This window comes from Tamandua tetradactyla, chromosome X (assembly GCF_023851605.1).
Source record: "Tamandua tetradactyla isolate mTamTet1 chromosome X, mTamTet1.pri, whole genome shotgun sequence".
Taxonomy (NCBI): Eukaryota; Metazoa; Chordata; class Mammalia; order Pilosa; family Myrmecophagidae; genus Tamandua; species Tamandua tetradactyla.
The window spans coordinates 103880846-103895771 of NC_135353.1; the positions used below are offsets into that span (position 1 = coordinate 103880846).

The 14926-nt window shown below is 48.9% G+C and overlaps 1 protein-coding gene across 5 annotated transcripts in view; it reads left to right on the forward strand.

Moving 5' to 3' along the window:
- The window catches only part of STARD8 (StAR related lipid transfer domain containing 8), an 82360-nt gene that overhangs the window by 61765 nt on the left and 5669 nt on the right, over positions 1-14926 (forward strand). For 3 of the 5 annotated variants that reach the window (XM_077145689.1, XM_077145691.1, XM_077145693.1), the window contains 12 exons: positions 3139-3210; positions 5579-5660; positions 6653-6716; positions 7935-9262; positions 9877-10050; positions 10992-11151; positions 11654-11852; positions 12255-12465; positions 12716-12830; positions 13120-13344; positions 14342-14559; positions 14673-14849. In XM_077145689.1, the coding sequence (XP_077001804.1) occupies positions 3139-3210; positions 5579-5660; positions 6653-6716; positions 7935-9262; positions 9877-10050; positions 10992-11151; positions 11654-11852; positions 12255-12465; positions 12716-12830; positions 13120-13344; positions 14342-14559; positions 14673-14849 (3025 nt within the window). Of the gene's footprint in view, positions 1-3138; positions 3211-5578; positions 5661-6652; positions 6717-7934; positions 9263-9876; positions 10051-10991; positions 11152-11653; positions 11853-12254; positions 12466-12715; positions 12831-13119; positions 13345-14341; positions 14560-14672; positions 14850-14926 lie in introns of those variants that run through there. The other 2 variants (XM_077145692.1, XM_077145690.1) reach the window with 2 other exon arrangements.

Here is a 14926-nt window from a genome sequence, read left to right on the forward strand (position 1 = left end):
TAAATGAGTACAGCAAAGTAGCAGGTTACAAGATCAACATTCAAAAATCTGTAGCATTTCTATACACTAGTAATGAACAAGCTGAGGGGGAAATCAAGAAACGAATCCCATTTACAATTGCAACTAAAAGAATAAAATACCTAGGAATAAATTTAACTAAAGAGACAAAAAACCTATATAAAGAAAACTACAAAAAACTGTTAAAAGAAATCACAGAAGACCTAAATAGATGGAAGGGCATACCGTGTTCACGGATTGGAAGACTAAATATAGTTAAGATGTCAATCCTACCTAAATTGATTTACAGATTCAATGCAATACCAATCAAAATCCCAACAACTTAATTTTCAGAAATAGAAAAACCAATAAACAAATTTATCTGGAAGGGCAGGGTGCCCCGAATTGCTTAAAACATCTTGAGGGAAAAAAACGAAGCTGGAGGTCTCGCGCTGCCTGACTTTAAGGCATATTATGAAGCCACAGTGGTCAAAACAGCATGGTATTGGCATAAAGATAGATGTATTGACCAATGGAATCGAATAGAGTGCTCAGATATAGACCCTCTCATCTATGGACATTTGATCTTTGATAAGGCAGTCAAACCAACTCACCTGGGACAGAACAGTCTCTTCAATAAATGGTGCCTAGAGAACTGGATATCCATATGCAAAAGAATGAAAGAAGACCCATATCTCACACCCTATACAAAAGTTAACTCAAAATGGATCAAAAATCTAAACATTAGGTCTAAGACCATAAAACAGTTAGAGGAAAATGTAGGGAGATATCTTATGAAACTTACAATTGGAGACAGTTTTATGGACCTTAAACCTAAAGCAAGAGCACTGAAGAAGGAAATAAATAAATGGGAGCGCCTCAAAATGAAACACTTTTGTGCATCAAAGAACTTCATCAAGAAAGTAGAAAGACAGCCTACACAATGGGAGACAATATTTGGAAATGACATATCAGATAAAGGTCTAGTATCCAGAATTTATAAAGAGATTGTTCAACTCAACAACAAAAAGACAGCCAACCCAATTACAAAATGGGAAAAAGACTTGAACAGACACCTACCAGAAGAGGAAATACAAATGGCCAAAAGGCACATGAAGAGATGCTCAATGTCCCTGGCCATTAGAGAAATGCAAATCAAAACCACAATGAGATATCATCTCACACCCACCAGAATGGCCATTATCAACAAAACAGAAAATGACAAGTGCTGGAGAGGATGAGGAGAAAGAGGCACACTTATCCACTGTTGGTGGGAATGTCAAATGGTGCAACCACTGTGGAAGGCAGTTTGGCGGTTCCTCAAAAAGCTGAATATAGAATTGCCATACGACCCAGCAATACCATTGCTGGGTATCTACTCAAAGGACTTAAGGGCAAAGACACAAATGGACATTTGCACACCAATGTTTATAGCAGCGTTATTTACAATTGCAAAGAGATGGAAACAGCCAAAATGTCCATCAACAGACGAGTGGCTAAACAAACTGTGGTATATACATACGATGGAATATTATGCAGCTTTAAGACAGGATAAACTTATGAAGCATGTAATAACATGGATGGACCTAGAGAACATTATGCTGAGTGAGTCTAGCCAAAAACTAAAGGACAAATACTGTATGGTCCCACTGATGTGAACCGACATTCGAGAATAAACTTGGAATATGTCATTGGTAACAGAGTCCAGCAGGAGTTAGAAACAGGGTAAGATAATGGGTAGTTGGAGCTGAAGGGATACAGACTGTGCAACAGGACTAGATACAAAAACTCAAAAATGGACAGCACAATAATACCTAATTGTAAAGTAATCATGTTAAAACACTGAATGAAGCTGCATCTGAGCTATAGGTTTTTTTTTTTTTTACTATTATTACTACTTTTATTTTTTTCTCTATATTAACATTCTATATCTTTGTCTGTTGTGTTGCTAGTTCTTCTAAACCGATGCAAATGTACTAAGAAACGATGATCATGCATCTATGTGATGATGTTAAGAATTACTGATTGCATATGTAGAATGGTATGATTTCTAAATGTTGGGTTAATTTCTTTTTTTCCGTTAATTAATAAAAAAAAAGAAACATTAAAAAAATGCTGGCGAGTGTTAGGTGTGATGATAAGAAGAAGAAGTTGCCTCAGACTACAGAACAGCTAACTATATTAAAATGGATAACCAAGTATGACATTATTTCATCTTTAGCTCTACTTAACAATGGCTATTACCAAATCAAATCATAGCTAAGAAATTGTCATTATCAGTCTTCTATCTTACAGGCGACTTAGAAGAGATAAGACTGAGACTATGAATGAGAGTCGAGGGGGGGGCACATGGGAAAGAGAACACACACAACATGTGCTAACAGAGAGGTTATCTCCTTGCTCTGACTGTTCTTTACTACTGCTCTTAAAGAAAATGTTCATTCTGCTGCAGCTAACTAGCCTCCATCTTCTGTACCAAATACTATTCCATACCATGGAAGTGCTATGCAATAACTCTCCCTTTAACACCTTATACTGCTAAAAGCCTGTAAAATCTCTAATCTGAAGGTATCATGGTAAAGAAATGTAGACACTTAGGGGAAAAAAAAGTGTAATTACCTAATGAAGTCATCTTTGTCCATGGAGTGGGCCCATTTGTCACTAAAACCTGTGCTGGTTAGGATATGCTTTATTTGCTATGCTGAAATCTTCCGGTATTAATTATCAATATAAGATTCAGAATAAATGAACAGTGTACCTTAAAAAGAAGTTTGTTAACATTTCATATCTCCTTGCTGGACTGGGATAGTCTACCCAGGGCCTTGGAAATGAATGGCAAGCTGAGCAGAAGTAGGGATAGAGAACACAGCTGTGGTTTCTCATCCCAGCAATATTCCATGACCTGGGTGGTGGATTCTGTTCTTGGGCAGGGAGCAGAGGTGAGGGTGGGATGGGAAGAGGATTTGGGATGGGCAGGGGGAAAGAAGCTCAAGAAGGCTGTGGCCAGGACATACAGGGGAGCAGGGCTTGGGGGAACAGAGGGTAAATCCTAGCTGAATATGTCCTGGAGCAAATATACCAGCCCGCCTGTGCCTCTCTTACCATTTCCCTGCTTGTTTTTCTCCCCCTGTTCTGTTTCAGAAGTGGAGGCCAAAAAAGCTTGTGAGTGGCTCCGAGCTGCAGGATTCCCTCAGTATGCTCAGCTTTTTGAAGGTAAGCCACTGAGTTGCTTTCCTCACCTCCAACCCAAAACTTTATCCCTGTTTCTCACTTTTAGAATGGGGTACATCAGATCATTTCTTTCTCTGTGCAAGAAGCTGTGTATCCTGATCCTGCTCAAAAATTCTCTGGGATTTTGTGCCTGCAGTTGCAATCTCTCTCTCCCATGTCATCAGCTCTCTACTGGATGGCTCTCATCAGCTTCTGCAAGCTCCAATGTCTCCCATATTCTAAAGTATCATCTCCTGACCAGGGCCACTGCTTTGGACAACTTCTGAGGACGCCATTTGCGCGGATACAGTGTGAAGGGTGCCCCTGAGTTGTACACCTGGCAACCTTGCCTCAGTCTTGGCCCTGCTTTCCCTGTGGCGATGATCTCTTTTCTGTTTTCCTTTCGAGTTGGTCCTACTTACTGTTTCCCCTCTTCTTCCAAAATTCCACTGTACCCTGGCTTCACCCTCCAACTCTAATCTCCCGTGTAGTCAAATTTAGTGCTTCCCAGTCCTCATCTAGCTCAATCTCAGCAGGCTTCGGTGCAATTGGCCACTCATTCCTTTGGCTTTCAGAACACATGCCTCTCCTGGCCACTAGCTGCCCCTCTGGCTGCTGCTTCTCGGTCTCCTTAGCTGACTCTGCTTCCTCTAACTGCTTTCTAAATGTTAGGGGAATGGGAAAGTCTCAGAACTCCATCCTGGCCCCTCTTCTCTGCCAACATTTCTTTCCCACATGAACCTCATACACGTACCATATGTAGTCTGCTGGTTTCCAAATGTCTCTCCATCCAGACCTTATTCCCAAGCTCTGAATTTATATATTCAGCTGTCAATGTGATCTCTCTACTTGAGTGTCTGATAGGCATCTTGGAGTTAACATGTCTAAAACCAAACAGCCATTGATGTCTGCCCTGCAAACTCATCCCACTTTGCATTCCCTATTCCAGTAGATGGCACCATCACTCACCTGCTTGTTCAAACCCCACATCCAGGAATCATTCTTAATACTCCCCTTTTTTTCCCCCTTGTCCCCATATATCTAATCATTCCCCTGGCCTCTCTCCCTCCAAAATTGTACCTGGAATCGCTCCATTTCTCCCCATCTCCACTGCTGCACCCTCATCTGAGCTGCCCTTGCCGCTCTCCAGGATTGGTGCACTAGCCTCCTTCCTGGCCTCCCTGCTTCCAGTTCTCCTCTCCCGTTATCTGTTTTCTGCACGGCAGCTAGAGGATCCTGTTAACCACAGGTCCGACTATGCCACTTCTCTGCTCCAAACACTGCAATGGCTTCTCAGTACTCTCAGAATGGAATAAATCTCAATGCTGTGCTCTTGTACGAGACTGCATTTTTCAACTTCTATTTACCACTCTCTCCTTTGCTCATGACATTCCAGACTCTTTTCTACTTGTCCACACCAAGCTCTCTCTCTCCTTGGAGCCTTGATGTTGCCTCTGCCTGTAACTCTCTTTCCAGGCTCCTTCTCATCCTTCAGGACTTAGCTCAAAAGTCACTTCCTTAGAAATGCCTTCCCTGGCTCCCATCTCTACCGGGAGCCCATACCCCCCATCAGCACCTCTTTATCCCTTCACCCTGGCTCATTTCCTTTATAACATTTCTGTAACTGTGTTGTCTTGTATTTAGGGTACTGTTTATTTTCCATCTCCCCATAACAGTCTGAATTCCATGAAGGCAGGGATCACTTTGTCAGTTTTGTGTCTTCAGGGCTGTATCCCCTTGCACAATGTCTTGCACAGTGCTCATTAAATATTAGTTGAACATATCAATGAATAAATGGGCCTGTTTTACCAGTAAGGCAGAGAGGTGTGGGACTTCTTGGATTTTCTTTCTCCCTCCTCACTGTTTCTTCCTCACTTCTCTCCCCTCACTAAATCCCAGGGAGCAGGCTCCCACTGCTCTGGACAATAGGGGAAAGTGAGGTACGGTTTGGCTGCACACCATCCCTTCTGTCCTCCCTCCCTCTTACCCACCTCTACCTTGAACCAGGTAGGAGGTTCCCTATCTGAGCAGTCCAGGATTTGAAAAGGGCTGGGGAAGCCCAGATTGATTTTTGGCAGCCATCCAGGGCCTCGTGCATGTTGTCTCCCAGGAACTTGTCTTTTTAACTCATGGGGTCCTCTCGTCCAGCTCAACCCTCCTGGCCTCTCCCCGACCTTTCCTCAGACTTCTAACTGTGAGCTTTCCGGATCCCCCTGTTTTGCTCTGAGGTGTTTTCCTGCTGCTTTGGCTCTTGCCTTCCCACATCCCTCCTTCCCTGACCTCTCCCTTCCCAAGAATTCTCACAGAGCTCTTGGGGCTGAATTTCTGACCGACCACCACGGACTCATCCTTGCTTCTCTCTGCTGTGCAGAAGGTTCATTCCCTCTGGATATTGGCTCTGTGAAGAAGGACCACGGTTTTCTGGACGAGGACTCGCTGGGGGCCCTGAGCAGGTAGGGAGATTGAGGGCCAGGATCAGGAAGCCGGGGGCCCAGCTTAGGGCTTCCTCATGAACAAAAGCAAATCCCTGTGCCTTCTAACAGAGGAGAAGCCCAACACAGACAGAACCATGCTCTCATCTTCTCCATTCAGTTTGCTCATTCTGTTTTTTTGTGTTCGTGATACCCTTACCCACGCAGTCACTCTAATTAGAAATCCATGAACTGTCCTTGATCCTTTTCTCCCTTAAGTTATATTCCCCAAACATTCCTCTGATTTAGCCTCTCTCTTCTCACAACACCTTAGGCCCCTGTTTGAGGCTAAATGACTTCTCCTTGGATCTATTACAGTAGCCTCCTATCTGGCCTTACTTCCCTCAGTCAGCATCTTGTCTACCATCCTTTCTCTTTACACAGCCACTTGTCAGCTTTTTTAAGTTCTTCAGCTTGAAATTTGTCACTGACTCCCCACTCCCTACGAGGAAATGTTCAAAACTTTTACCATGATACCCAAGGCCCTTTGCAATCTGGCTTTGACCTACCCTGTCAACCTCAAACCCACCACCTCAAACATCCACAGGTCTGTCTACTGGCCACCTCCCTCCATACCTTGTCACAAGCCTATGGCCAAGCCTGGAAGAGTGGTCCCAGTTTCTCTAGCCCTCACAATCCCCTTTCTGTCCTACAGGAAGCCTTCTCTGATGGCATCCCACTCCCTTCATAGGGGCTCCTTGTCACACCCTCTGGGTGTCTGTTGTGCCTTCTCTCTGCTTTCCTCGGACCTGTCCTGTTTCTGTAGCAGTTTGTTTCCACATCTATCAGTTCCTGGAGGACAGTGCCCATAATCTTCCCAGCATCTTGCCTGGCTTTTAAACCTTCATGAACACCAAGGCTCAGGATAAGTTTTGATGGTTTGGGCATGTAAAGTGCTGGGTAGAGTTTTGCTTCTTCAGGGTATCTGTGCAGGCTATGCCCTACAAAGTGAATACTGCTTCATTTCATTTCAGGAGGCTGATGACCTTGAACAATTGTGCCTCGATGAAACTGGAGGTACATTTTCAGTGCAAGCAGGTGAGTCAAGGTAGTGTGAGGTCTTTGGTCTTGTGGCACCATAGGGAACCCAGGAGATACATGAGCCACTTGCAAGATGACTTCTGGTACCCAGGAAGCCTGGAGTGTCTGGGTCAGTGCCTTTCTCTAACCTGGGGGTAGAGGTGTAGGGGCTCCATATGGCTGCTGGGCTTTGAAGAGTCTGGTCTAGAGGTTGATGTGTGAGTGCAAGTATCCTGGCCAAGGAACTCTCCCACCCCCATCACCTGTTTTTACCAAGAACATGACCTAGTGATGGCTGTTCCTCAGAGAAATCCATCTGCCTCCACTACTTGCTCAGTGAAGGCTGGGATTCCTTGAATGGGGGCAGAGAATAATGCAGCAGAAAGATCGTGGCCTATGTTGTCTTAGAAATCAAGACCCCCACCCTTAACCCCAGAAGCTCTTAACCCTCTGAGCCTCATCTTCATCTCTGTATGAATTTGGGGGAGGAGGAATTAATTTCCTCCAGTGGCCTTTTTGACTCTGCCAGTTTGGGACTGCAAAAATTAAAAGGATTTTTGGTCTGTATATAGTTCTGGAATGAGAGCCCTATCCTTTCCCGGGGACAGGATTTGTTGGTTTCTTCTGGGGCTTCCTCTACCAGAGGCCTACAGCCAGGTGTAGTAGCCAAGTTGCCAAAGCCCTGAACTGGGAAGCATGAGACCCCTGGGGCTTGGTCCCAAGTCTGCCATTGACTGCTGAGGAACCCTGGACAAGCCTCTTCACCCTCTCTAGACCTCATTTTCCCCACCTTGCAAAGAAGGAGATAAATCACAAAATCTAAAATCTCCTTGCAACCCAGGCATTCTGTAATTCCAATCTAAGGCTGCATCCTAGAGATCTGTGAGGTTGCCAAGGACAAGAGGTCAAGAGACCTGAGTTCTAGGTCTGGTTCTGCATATCGTTCTATGACTTTAGGCAAATTGCTTCTCATTGTGGGTCTCTGTTTCCCTGTGTGTAAAATATGGAGGGTAGATTAAATTGATGATCATTGGTATCCTCTGGACTCCATCTATGACTCCTGACTTCCTCTGGTGCTCCCAGAGCCAGACATTCCTTTCCAGGCTATTTTTTTTTTAACTAGAAATTGGGGCTTATCACCTTGAAGTCCCTCAGAGTTTGGAGACAGAGAGTGGAGCACAAGGAAGGTCTTGTGGGCTGGACTTCTCTGACCCGACCATGTGGCACTCTCCTCAGAATGAAGACTCAGAAGAAGAGCAGCAGTGTACTATCAGCAGCCAGTGGGCCTTCCAGCGGGAGAGCAAGCACTGGTCTCGCATGGGCTCCTCTGACCTGCTGGCCCCACCGAAGCCTGGCCTGCCAGTGACCTCCAGCTGTGAGAGCGTCCTCACTGAGCTTAGCACCACCTCACTGCCAGCCGTAACTGTGAGCTTGGAGTCCAAGCCAGTGGACTTGCCCTTGCTGGGCCATTCTTCTAGCTCAAGTGACCGGTCGCTCCTCAGCCCAACCCAGGGCCAGGAAGGACCCTCGGGCAAAGCCAAAAAGCACCGTTCCCACAGTTTCCTCAGGCACCTCGAATCTCTGAGGTGGAAAGAAAAGAGTGGCAGTCAGCACACAGAGCCCAAACCTAGCACAACGGCCTCAGAGAAGGCCAAAACCTCATCTTTCCGAGGCTTCCTATCTGCTGGATTCTACAGAGCCAAGAACCGGGCAGCCGCCTCAGCCAATGGTAGTGGTGCCCAAACGCTAAGGGCCTGGGAAGCCTGGCCTTTGGCCACATTCCAGCATCCTCAGCAGGTACACCCGAGTGACTGCCTGGTACATGTGCCCAGGGACCACAAACCAGGCACATTCCCTCGCTCCCTGTCCATTGAGAGTCTGTGTCCTGAAGATGGGCACTGTCTGGCAGATTGGCAGGCAGGTGGGCGCTGGTGCTATAGAAGGCGCCGGGGCTCCTGTGGCTCAACGGGCAGCCACATAAGCACCTATGACAACATGTCTGAGCTGTACCCAGCTGAGTCTGTGCTTGCCAGGGCTGAGGCGGAAGATGAGGAGGAAGGTGAAGGCAGCTACACCCACCTGGATGACATCCTCCAGCAGGTGTGGGGGCTGCAACAGCGAGTCCAGCTCTGGTCTCAGGCCATGTACCCAGACCTGGAGCCTGGAGATAAGGAAGAGGAAGAAGATGAAGAAGAAGAGGAGGAGGCTACTGCAGTCAAAGTCATAGGCCAGGCTGAGGTTCTAGCTCAGGTCCAGGCCAAAGTCCAGACAGTAGTCCCAGCTCAGGGTCAGGCTCTGGCACAGGCAGAAGGTGGGGCCCAGACCCCAGCCCAGTATGATGAGCAGGAGGCAAATTCAGGCAGGGAACCCACTTCAGCCTCCAGCCTATCGGTGGAAGAAGGACACTCAATATCTGACACTGTGGCCAGCTCCAGCGAACTTGACAGTAGTGGAAACTCCACGAATGAGGCTGAGGCAACAGGGTTCCCATCTGGGCTCCAGGCATCAGCACCCCGTGAACGGCGTGACTCGGGCGTTGGGGCATCACTTACCAGACCCTGCAGGTGGGAGTCCAGGGTAGGGGTGGGTTAGGGGCCTCGTGTGTGTGTGTGTGTGTGTGTGTGTGTGTGTGTGTGTGTGTCTTTCTCCCCTCTACAGCCCCCACCCCCACCCTTCCTCTCGCTCTGCTCCAGGGAGGTGTATTTCTTGATAGTGAGGCCAGGGGTGGGATCCAGGGGTATCCTGGGATTATGGCCTCCAGGAGAGAAGTAGAAAGATCACAGGACTTGGGAATCCCTAGTGTTAGGTTTGGGACCTATCTCTGCTGTGACCTTGAGTAAACTATGTCCTTTCTCCGGGTCTCGGTTTCCCCATCTGTAAATCGAGGGTGTTATATCCCCAGATTTGCCAGTCTGACCCCCAGATTTGCCATTCTGGATTTCTTAGACTAGCTCACCCACAGTTGTCCTGGAATGGGTAGGGGCTAGTACTGCTTATGGGAACTAGATGGGCCTGAACTCTGTACCACCCTCCCTGCCAGTTTTTTGGCTACTGAAAAAAATTGAGAGTGGTTCCTGCCTTCTTGCATTTTTTTTCTTTTGCTTTCAAAAAAAAAGGGACCAGAAGAACACAATCTTGGGCCCAAACCTACCCCTCTGGCCTCCCTCCCCCTCCCCAGGAAGCTCCGTTGGCACAGCTTCCAGAACTCTCACCGACCCAGCCTCAACTCAGAGTCACTGGAGATCAACCGCCAGTTTGCAGGCCAGATCAACCTCCTGCACAAGGGCTCATTGCTGCGGCTCACTGCCTTCATGGAGAAATACACTGTGCCCCACAAGCAGGGCTGGGTCTGGTGAGTGGCTGCCAAGCTACAGTGAGCAGGGATCTGTTGACCCAGGCTCTAGGTCTTTGCCTGCTCTCACCCCAGGGCCCTGGGAGGATCAGCCCCAGAAGGTGGGGGAAGCAGGTCAAGCCCACAGGCTGGCAGAGTGGTGTGATATGCCAAGAGGCTGGAGGTGTGATGGCCTGAGAAGTTACCATGGCCCTGGGAGGCTTGTGTATGTCTGTGGGGGGTGCACATGGAATGCGTATGTGCATGTGTGCCACATGTGAGGATAGGTGTGGGGTGGGGGGCCCTTATGTCCTCCAGAAGTACTTTTACCTTTCTGGCCTCCATGCTGCTGCCAGCAAAATGTTTCTAAAATTCCACCCTTCTCTGGATCACCATTGCGAAAAAATAAAGTCCGGATTCCTTCCATCATCACCCTTTCATGCTCTGGCCCTAGTCTACCTTTTTGGCTTCTCAGCCTGTTCTCAAACAATGCTGCTTTATGGGCCCATGGAACTAGTCGCCCTTCTCTGAATGTGCCCTGCTCTTTTACCTGCCCCTTGGCCTATATTCATACTGTTCTCTTTTCCTGGAATGCCTTTTCCCATTTCTCCTTTGAGACAATGCCTACCTGTTCCTCAAGAGCCTGCTGAATTGCCTTCTCTGAAGCTTTCCCTGATCCTCTAGGTACAGTTCTCCTCCCTCATGTTTATTTGTCCAAGTACTCAACCTACTATTGGCCACAGGTATCATCATCATCTCTTGACACAATTGTCTCCTTAACCAGAATCCTTTTTAACCCCTCTCTGAAGTAGGTGCTTTGTGAGTGTTGATTTGGGGATATGTTGTCTCTCTTACCCTGTCTACCCCCACCCAATCCCCCCTCAAGGCTGCAGCCAGAGTCTCCAAACTGTGCCTGTACCAACTCCCCCTCCCCCATGTGACCTCTTGTCTCCTCCAAACAGGTCAGTGCCCAAGTTCATGAAAAGGAACAAGACGCCAGATTACCGGGGCCAGCATGTGTTTGGGGTGCCACCTCTTATCCACGTACAGCGCACGGGCCAACCATTGCCACAAAGCATTCAGCAAGCCATGCGCTACCTGCGTAGCCAGTGCCTGGACCAGGTGAGCCTTCCCATGGGAGCCTGTGCAAAGATAAAACTAACGGGGGGGCAGCAAGGCTTAGGAGTTGAAGAGGGGAAGTGTTTTGGCCTTCTCCTTGGCTAGGGCGGATGCATCAGAGAACTTTCTTATCCAGGGAAGCCCCAGAAAAGCTGGAGCCCAAACTGCCTTCCACTCCTTAAGGTTGGAAACTTCTGCCTAGGTCTGTGTCAGCTTCTTTCTGGATGGGCTCTTTAGTTCCTATGTTCTAGGAGCTTGGCTTTCCTTCAGTCCATGTTTTCCTGCACTGTTTCCACCAATGCCTTTTTTCTCTTTTTCTTTGACCCTGAGGCTATAACATACCTTCTGTTTGCCTATTGCCATTTCTCTCCCATCCTGCCTGCTGAGAAGTCTACCAGGCCTAGAAGTCTCTAGGCTGGCCCACACTACTGATATCTAGTCAAGGGCTGACTTGCAGTTTCCTCCCCACCACCAGTCTCTCCCTCCCTTCCCTTGCATTTACCAGGTGGGCATCTTCCGCAAGTCTGGAGTGAAGTCCAGGATCCAGAACCTGCGCCAAATGAATGAGACCTCCCCTGATAATGTCTGCTATGAGGGCCAGTCGGCCTACGATGTGGCAGACCTGCTGAAGCAGTATTTCCGGGACCTGCCAGAGCCAATCTTCACCAGCAAGCTCACTACCACTTTCCTGCAGATCTACCAACGTGAGTTGCCTGCATCTAATGCCAATAACCTGCCCATTCTCAACCTCCCTGAATCCTAATGCTGGTGCAGGGCAGATGCAGACAAGTGTAGCTGGGCCCATGACCTCATAGGAACACTTACTATCTGCAGTTGGAAAGACCCTTGGAGAAATACCACATTATACTCCCCCAAACTCATTGTAGGGAAGGATAGATTGAGGCCCTGCGAGAGGGAAGGGACTTATCTAGGACTATACTGGAAGTTAACATGGGGGTGATATCTGCTATCCAGGGCTCTGACCTCCCAGAGCAGATCTTCTCCCTTCCCACTCACCATCTGTCCATAGGGGCCAATGTGCCTTTTGCCTCTGTGGAAGCTTCTGGGATAATAAAGACGATCCTTCTGCCAATCCTTCCTTGCAGTCCTCCCCAAGGATCAATGGCTGGCAGCAGCACAAGCTGCCACCTTGTTGCTCCCTGATGAGAACCGAGAGGTACTGCAGACTCTGCTCTACTTCCTGAGTGACATTGCCTTAGCTGAAGAAAACCAGATGACGGCCAGCAACCTGGCAGTGTGCCTGGCACCCTCCATCTTCCACCTCAATGTTTCCAAGAAGGACAACGCCTCCCCCAGGTGAAACAAGGCAGGGCATGTTAGGGCCAACTGAGAGGAGCTGGGCCCCTGAGGATTTTGGCCCTTGATGACTGTTCATGCAGGTTCCAGGCCTCCCCACAGGGGGACAGCCTAACTCCCCAGGGGCCCCAGGGACTGGTTGGATACCTTGGAGCAAGCCAGCTCCCCAAGAGCTGGAAGCTAGCCTGTCAGCCCTCTTGTCTTGTGCCTTTGTGCCTCCCTCTCCCTCCCATCCCCTCCCCCCACCCAGGATCAAGAGCAAACGCAGCCTAGTTGGCCGGCCAGGCCCTAGGGACCTGAGTGAGAACATGGCTGCCACCCAGGGCCTGTCACACATGATCAGTGACTGCAAGAAACTTTTCCAAGTGAGTAATTCTGGGCTGTAGTGTCCACTTACCAGATCTGAGGGAACCATCAGGCCTGACCTTTGCACCTTAAGTCAGGGATAAAACGCAGCTTGACACATCCCCCTTAATCCCCTATTTCCAACTTCCCCATAAACTTTCTTTTCTACTTCATTGCAGTAGCCAGGCTTCTTCGCTGCCCTTCACCTGAATGGAACAAACCCTGTGATTTCTAGAGTTGGGGGATGGGGGGGCCTGACCCTGTCAAGCTCCCCAAGTCTTCCAGTCCGACATGTCTGTCCCCTCCCAGGTGCCCCAGGACATGGTGCTGCAACTGTGTGGCTCCTACAATGCAGCTGAACTCAGCCCCCCTGGCCCAGCCCTGGCTGAGTTGCGGCAGGCCCGAGTTGCTGGAATAAGCCTAGGTCTCTACATGGAGGAAAGCATCCAGGAGCTGCTCCATGATGCTGCCGAAAGCTTCAAAGGCTGGATGAGTGTGCCAGGGCCCCAGCACACAGAGCTAGCTTGCAGAAAGGTGAGTACCATGTCACTCACAGTTGGCATGGGACTAGGAGAGGGCATGATATAGGAAAAAGGGTAGCAAGGGACTCAAAGGAAGGAATCAGGCAAGAGCCATCTTTCCAGTCTTGCTCCTGGGCCTGATATCTGGGGAATGTTAGTCTTAAGGAGTCAAGAACAAAGAGACCAAAAGGGACTCTCTCAGGGACCACCTGCTAGAACCACTCTAGATATGCCACTACTTTTCTGACCTCAACTCCCACCTCTCCTTACACTAGTCTAGCTGAACTTGCATTTTCACTTTTGTGCTTCTATTCATGGAATTCCCTCTGCCTGGAATGACCTGTCCCCTGTGTAATACTTACAAGGTCTATAACATACTTACATGGTCTGTAAGCCCAAACTTCAATCTCTCTTCTCCATTCTGAACCTTCGGTTATGCCCTAAGCTGGAGGTGGTTTTCTCTATCTCTCCTTAGGTACTGGTCATATTCTTCCTCCAGTTCTGATTATTTGTGAAATTGTGAGCCTGAACTTTTCCATGGTTTAAGTGGTCTTCATAAAACCCCGTTTATGGGAGTGGGATAAGAACTTTCACAGTTCCTGAAACAGGCAAAACAGCTCAATAAATGATGAATTTCGTTGTGCGAGTGTTTTACTTCCCATACTAGATGGTGAGTGCCCTGAGGATGATTGCCATCTTATATCTTCCTGCCTGCTTCCAGAAATGCCAAGCACTGTGCTCATTTCATGGCAGAGCTGCATAGGTTTCTGAGAGCACGTGTCCCATCGTCAATTTGTTCTATTAAGCAGGCTGAGAAGCAGACATCCAACTGCAGAGTGACCCTTTCTGGGTCTGGATAGGGTTAGCAGAATAGTCTTGCAACTTCCCTTTGTCATGGGCTGGAGTGAGGGCAGCCCCAGGTCCTGTACGCTGAGGCCCTGAACGGATGGGGTGGGGTTAAAATTTCTAGTCCGCACAGCTGCTTCCCTGCCCCCCTCCATGGCCCCTAGGCAATGGACGGACACCCCCTGCGGATGTGGAAAGCGTCCACGGAGGTGGCAGCCCCTCCAGCTGTGGTGCTACATCGTGTTCTGCGAGAGCGGGCCCTTTGGGACGAGGACCTGCTGCGGGCGCAGGTGCTGGAAGCCTTGATGCCGGGTGTGGAGCTGTATCACTACGTCACTGACAGCATGGCACCACATCCTTGCCGCGACTTTGTGGTGCTGCGGTAAGGGGCTGAGGAGACAACCTATGGGGCTCTCATTGATCACTGGGGGTCCTGGGGAGATGGGGTAGGAACCAGCACTGGGGATCTGACTATGTGTGCCCCTGCCCCTGCAGGATGTGGCGCTCGGACCTGCCTCGCGGGGGTTGCCTGCTGGTCTCCCAGTCTCTGGATCCTCAGCAACCTGTGCCAGAGTCGGGGGTGCGGGCCCTGATGCTCACATCCCAGTACCTCATGGAGCCTTGCGGCCTGGGCCGCTCTCGGCTTACTCATATCTGCCGTGCCGACCTCAGGTACCATGCCTGAGACTGCCAACCCCACCCACTTAGTTCCCACCTCTGCCTTGGCCCTGCTTTTCAGTCTACCCCAC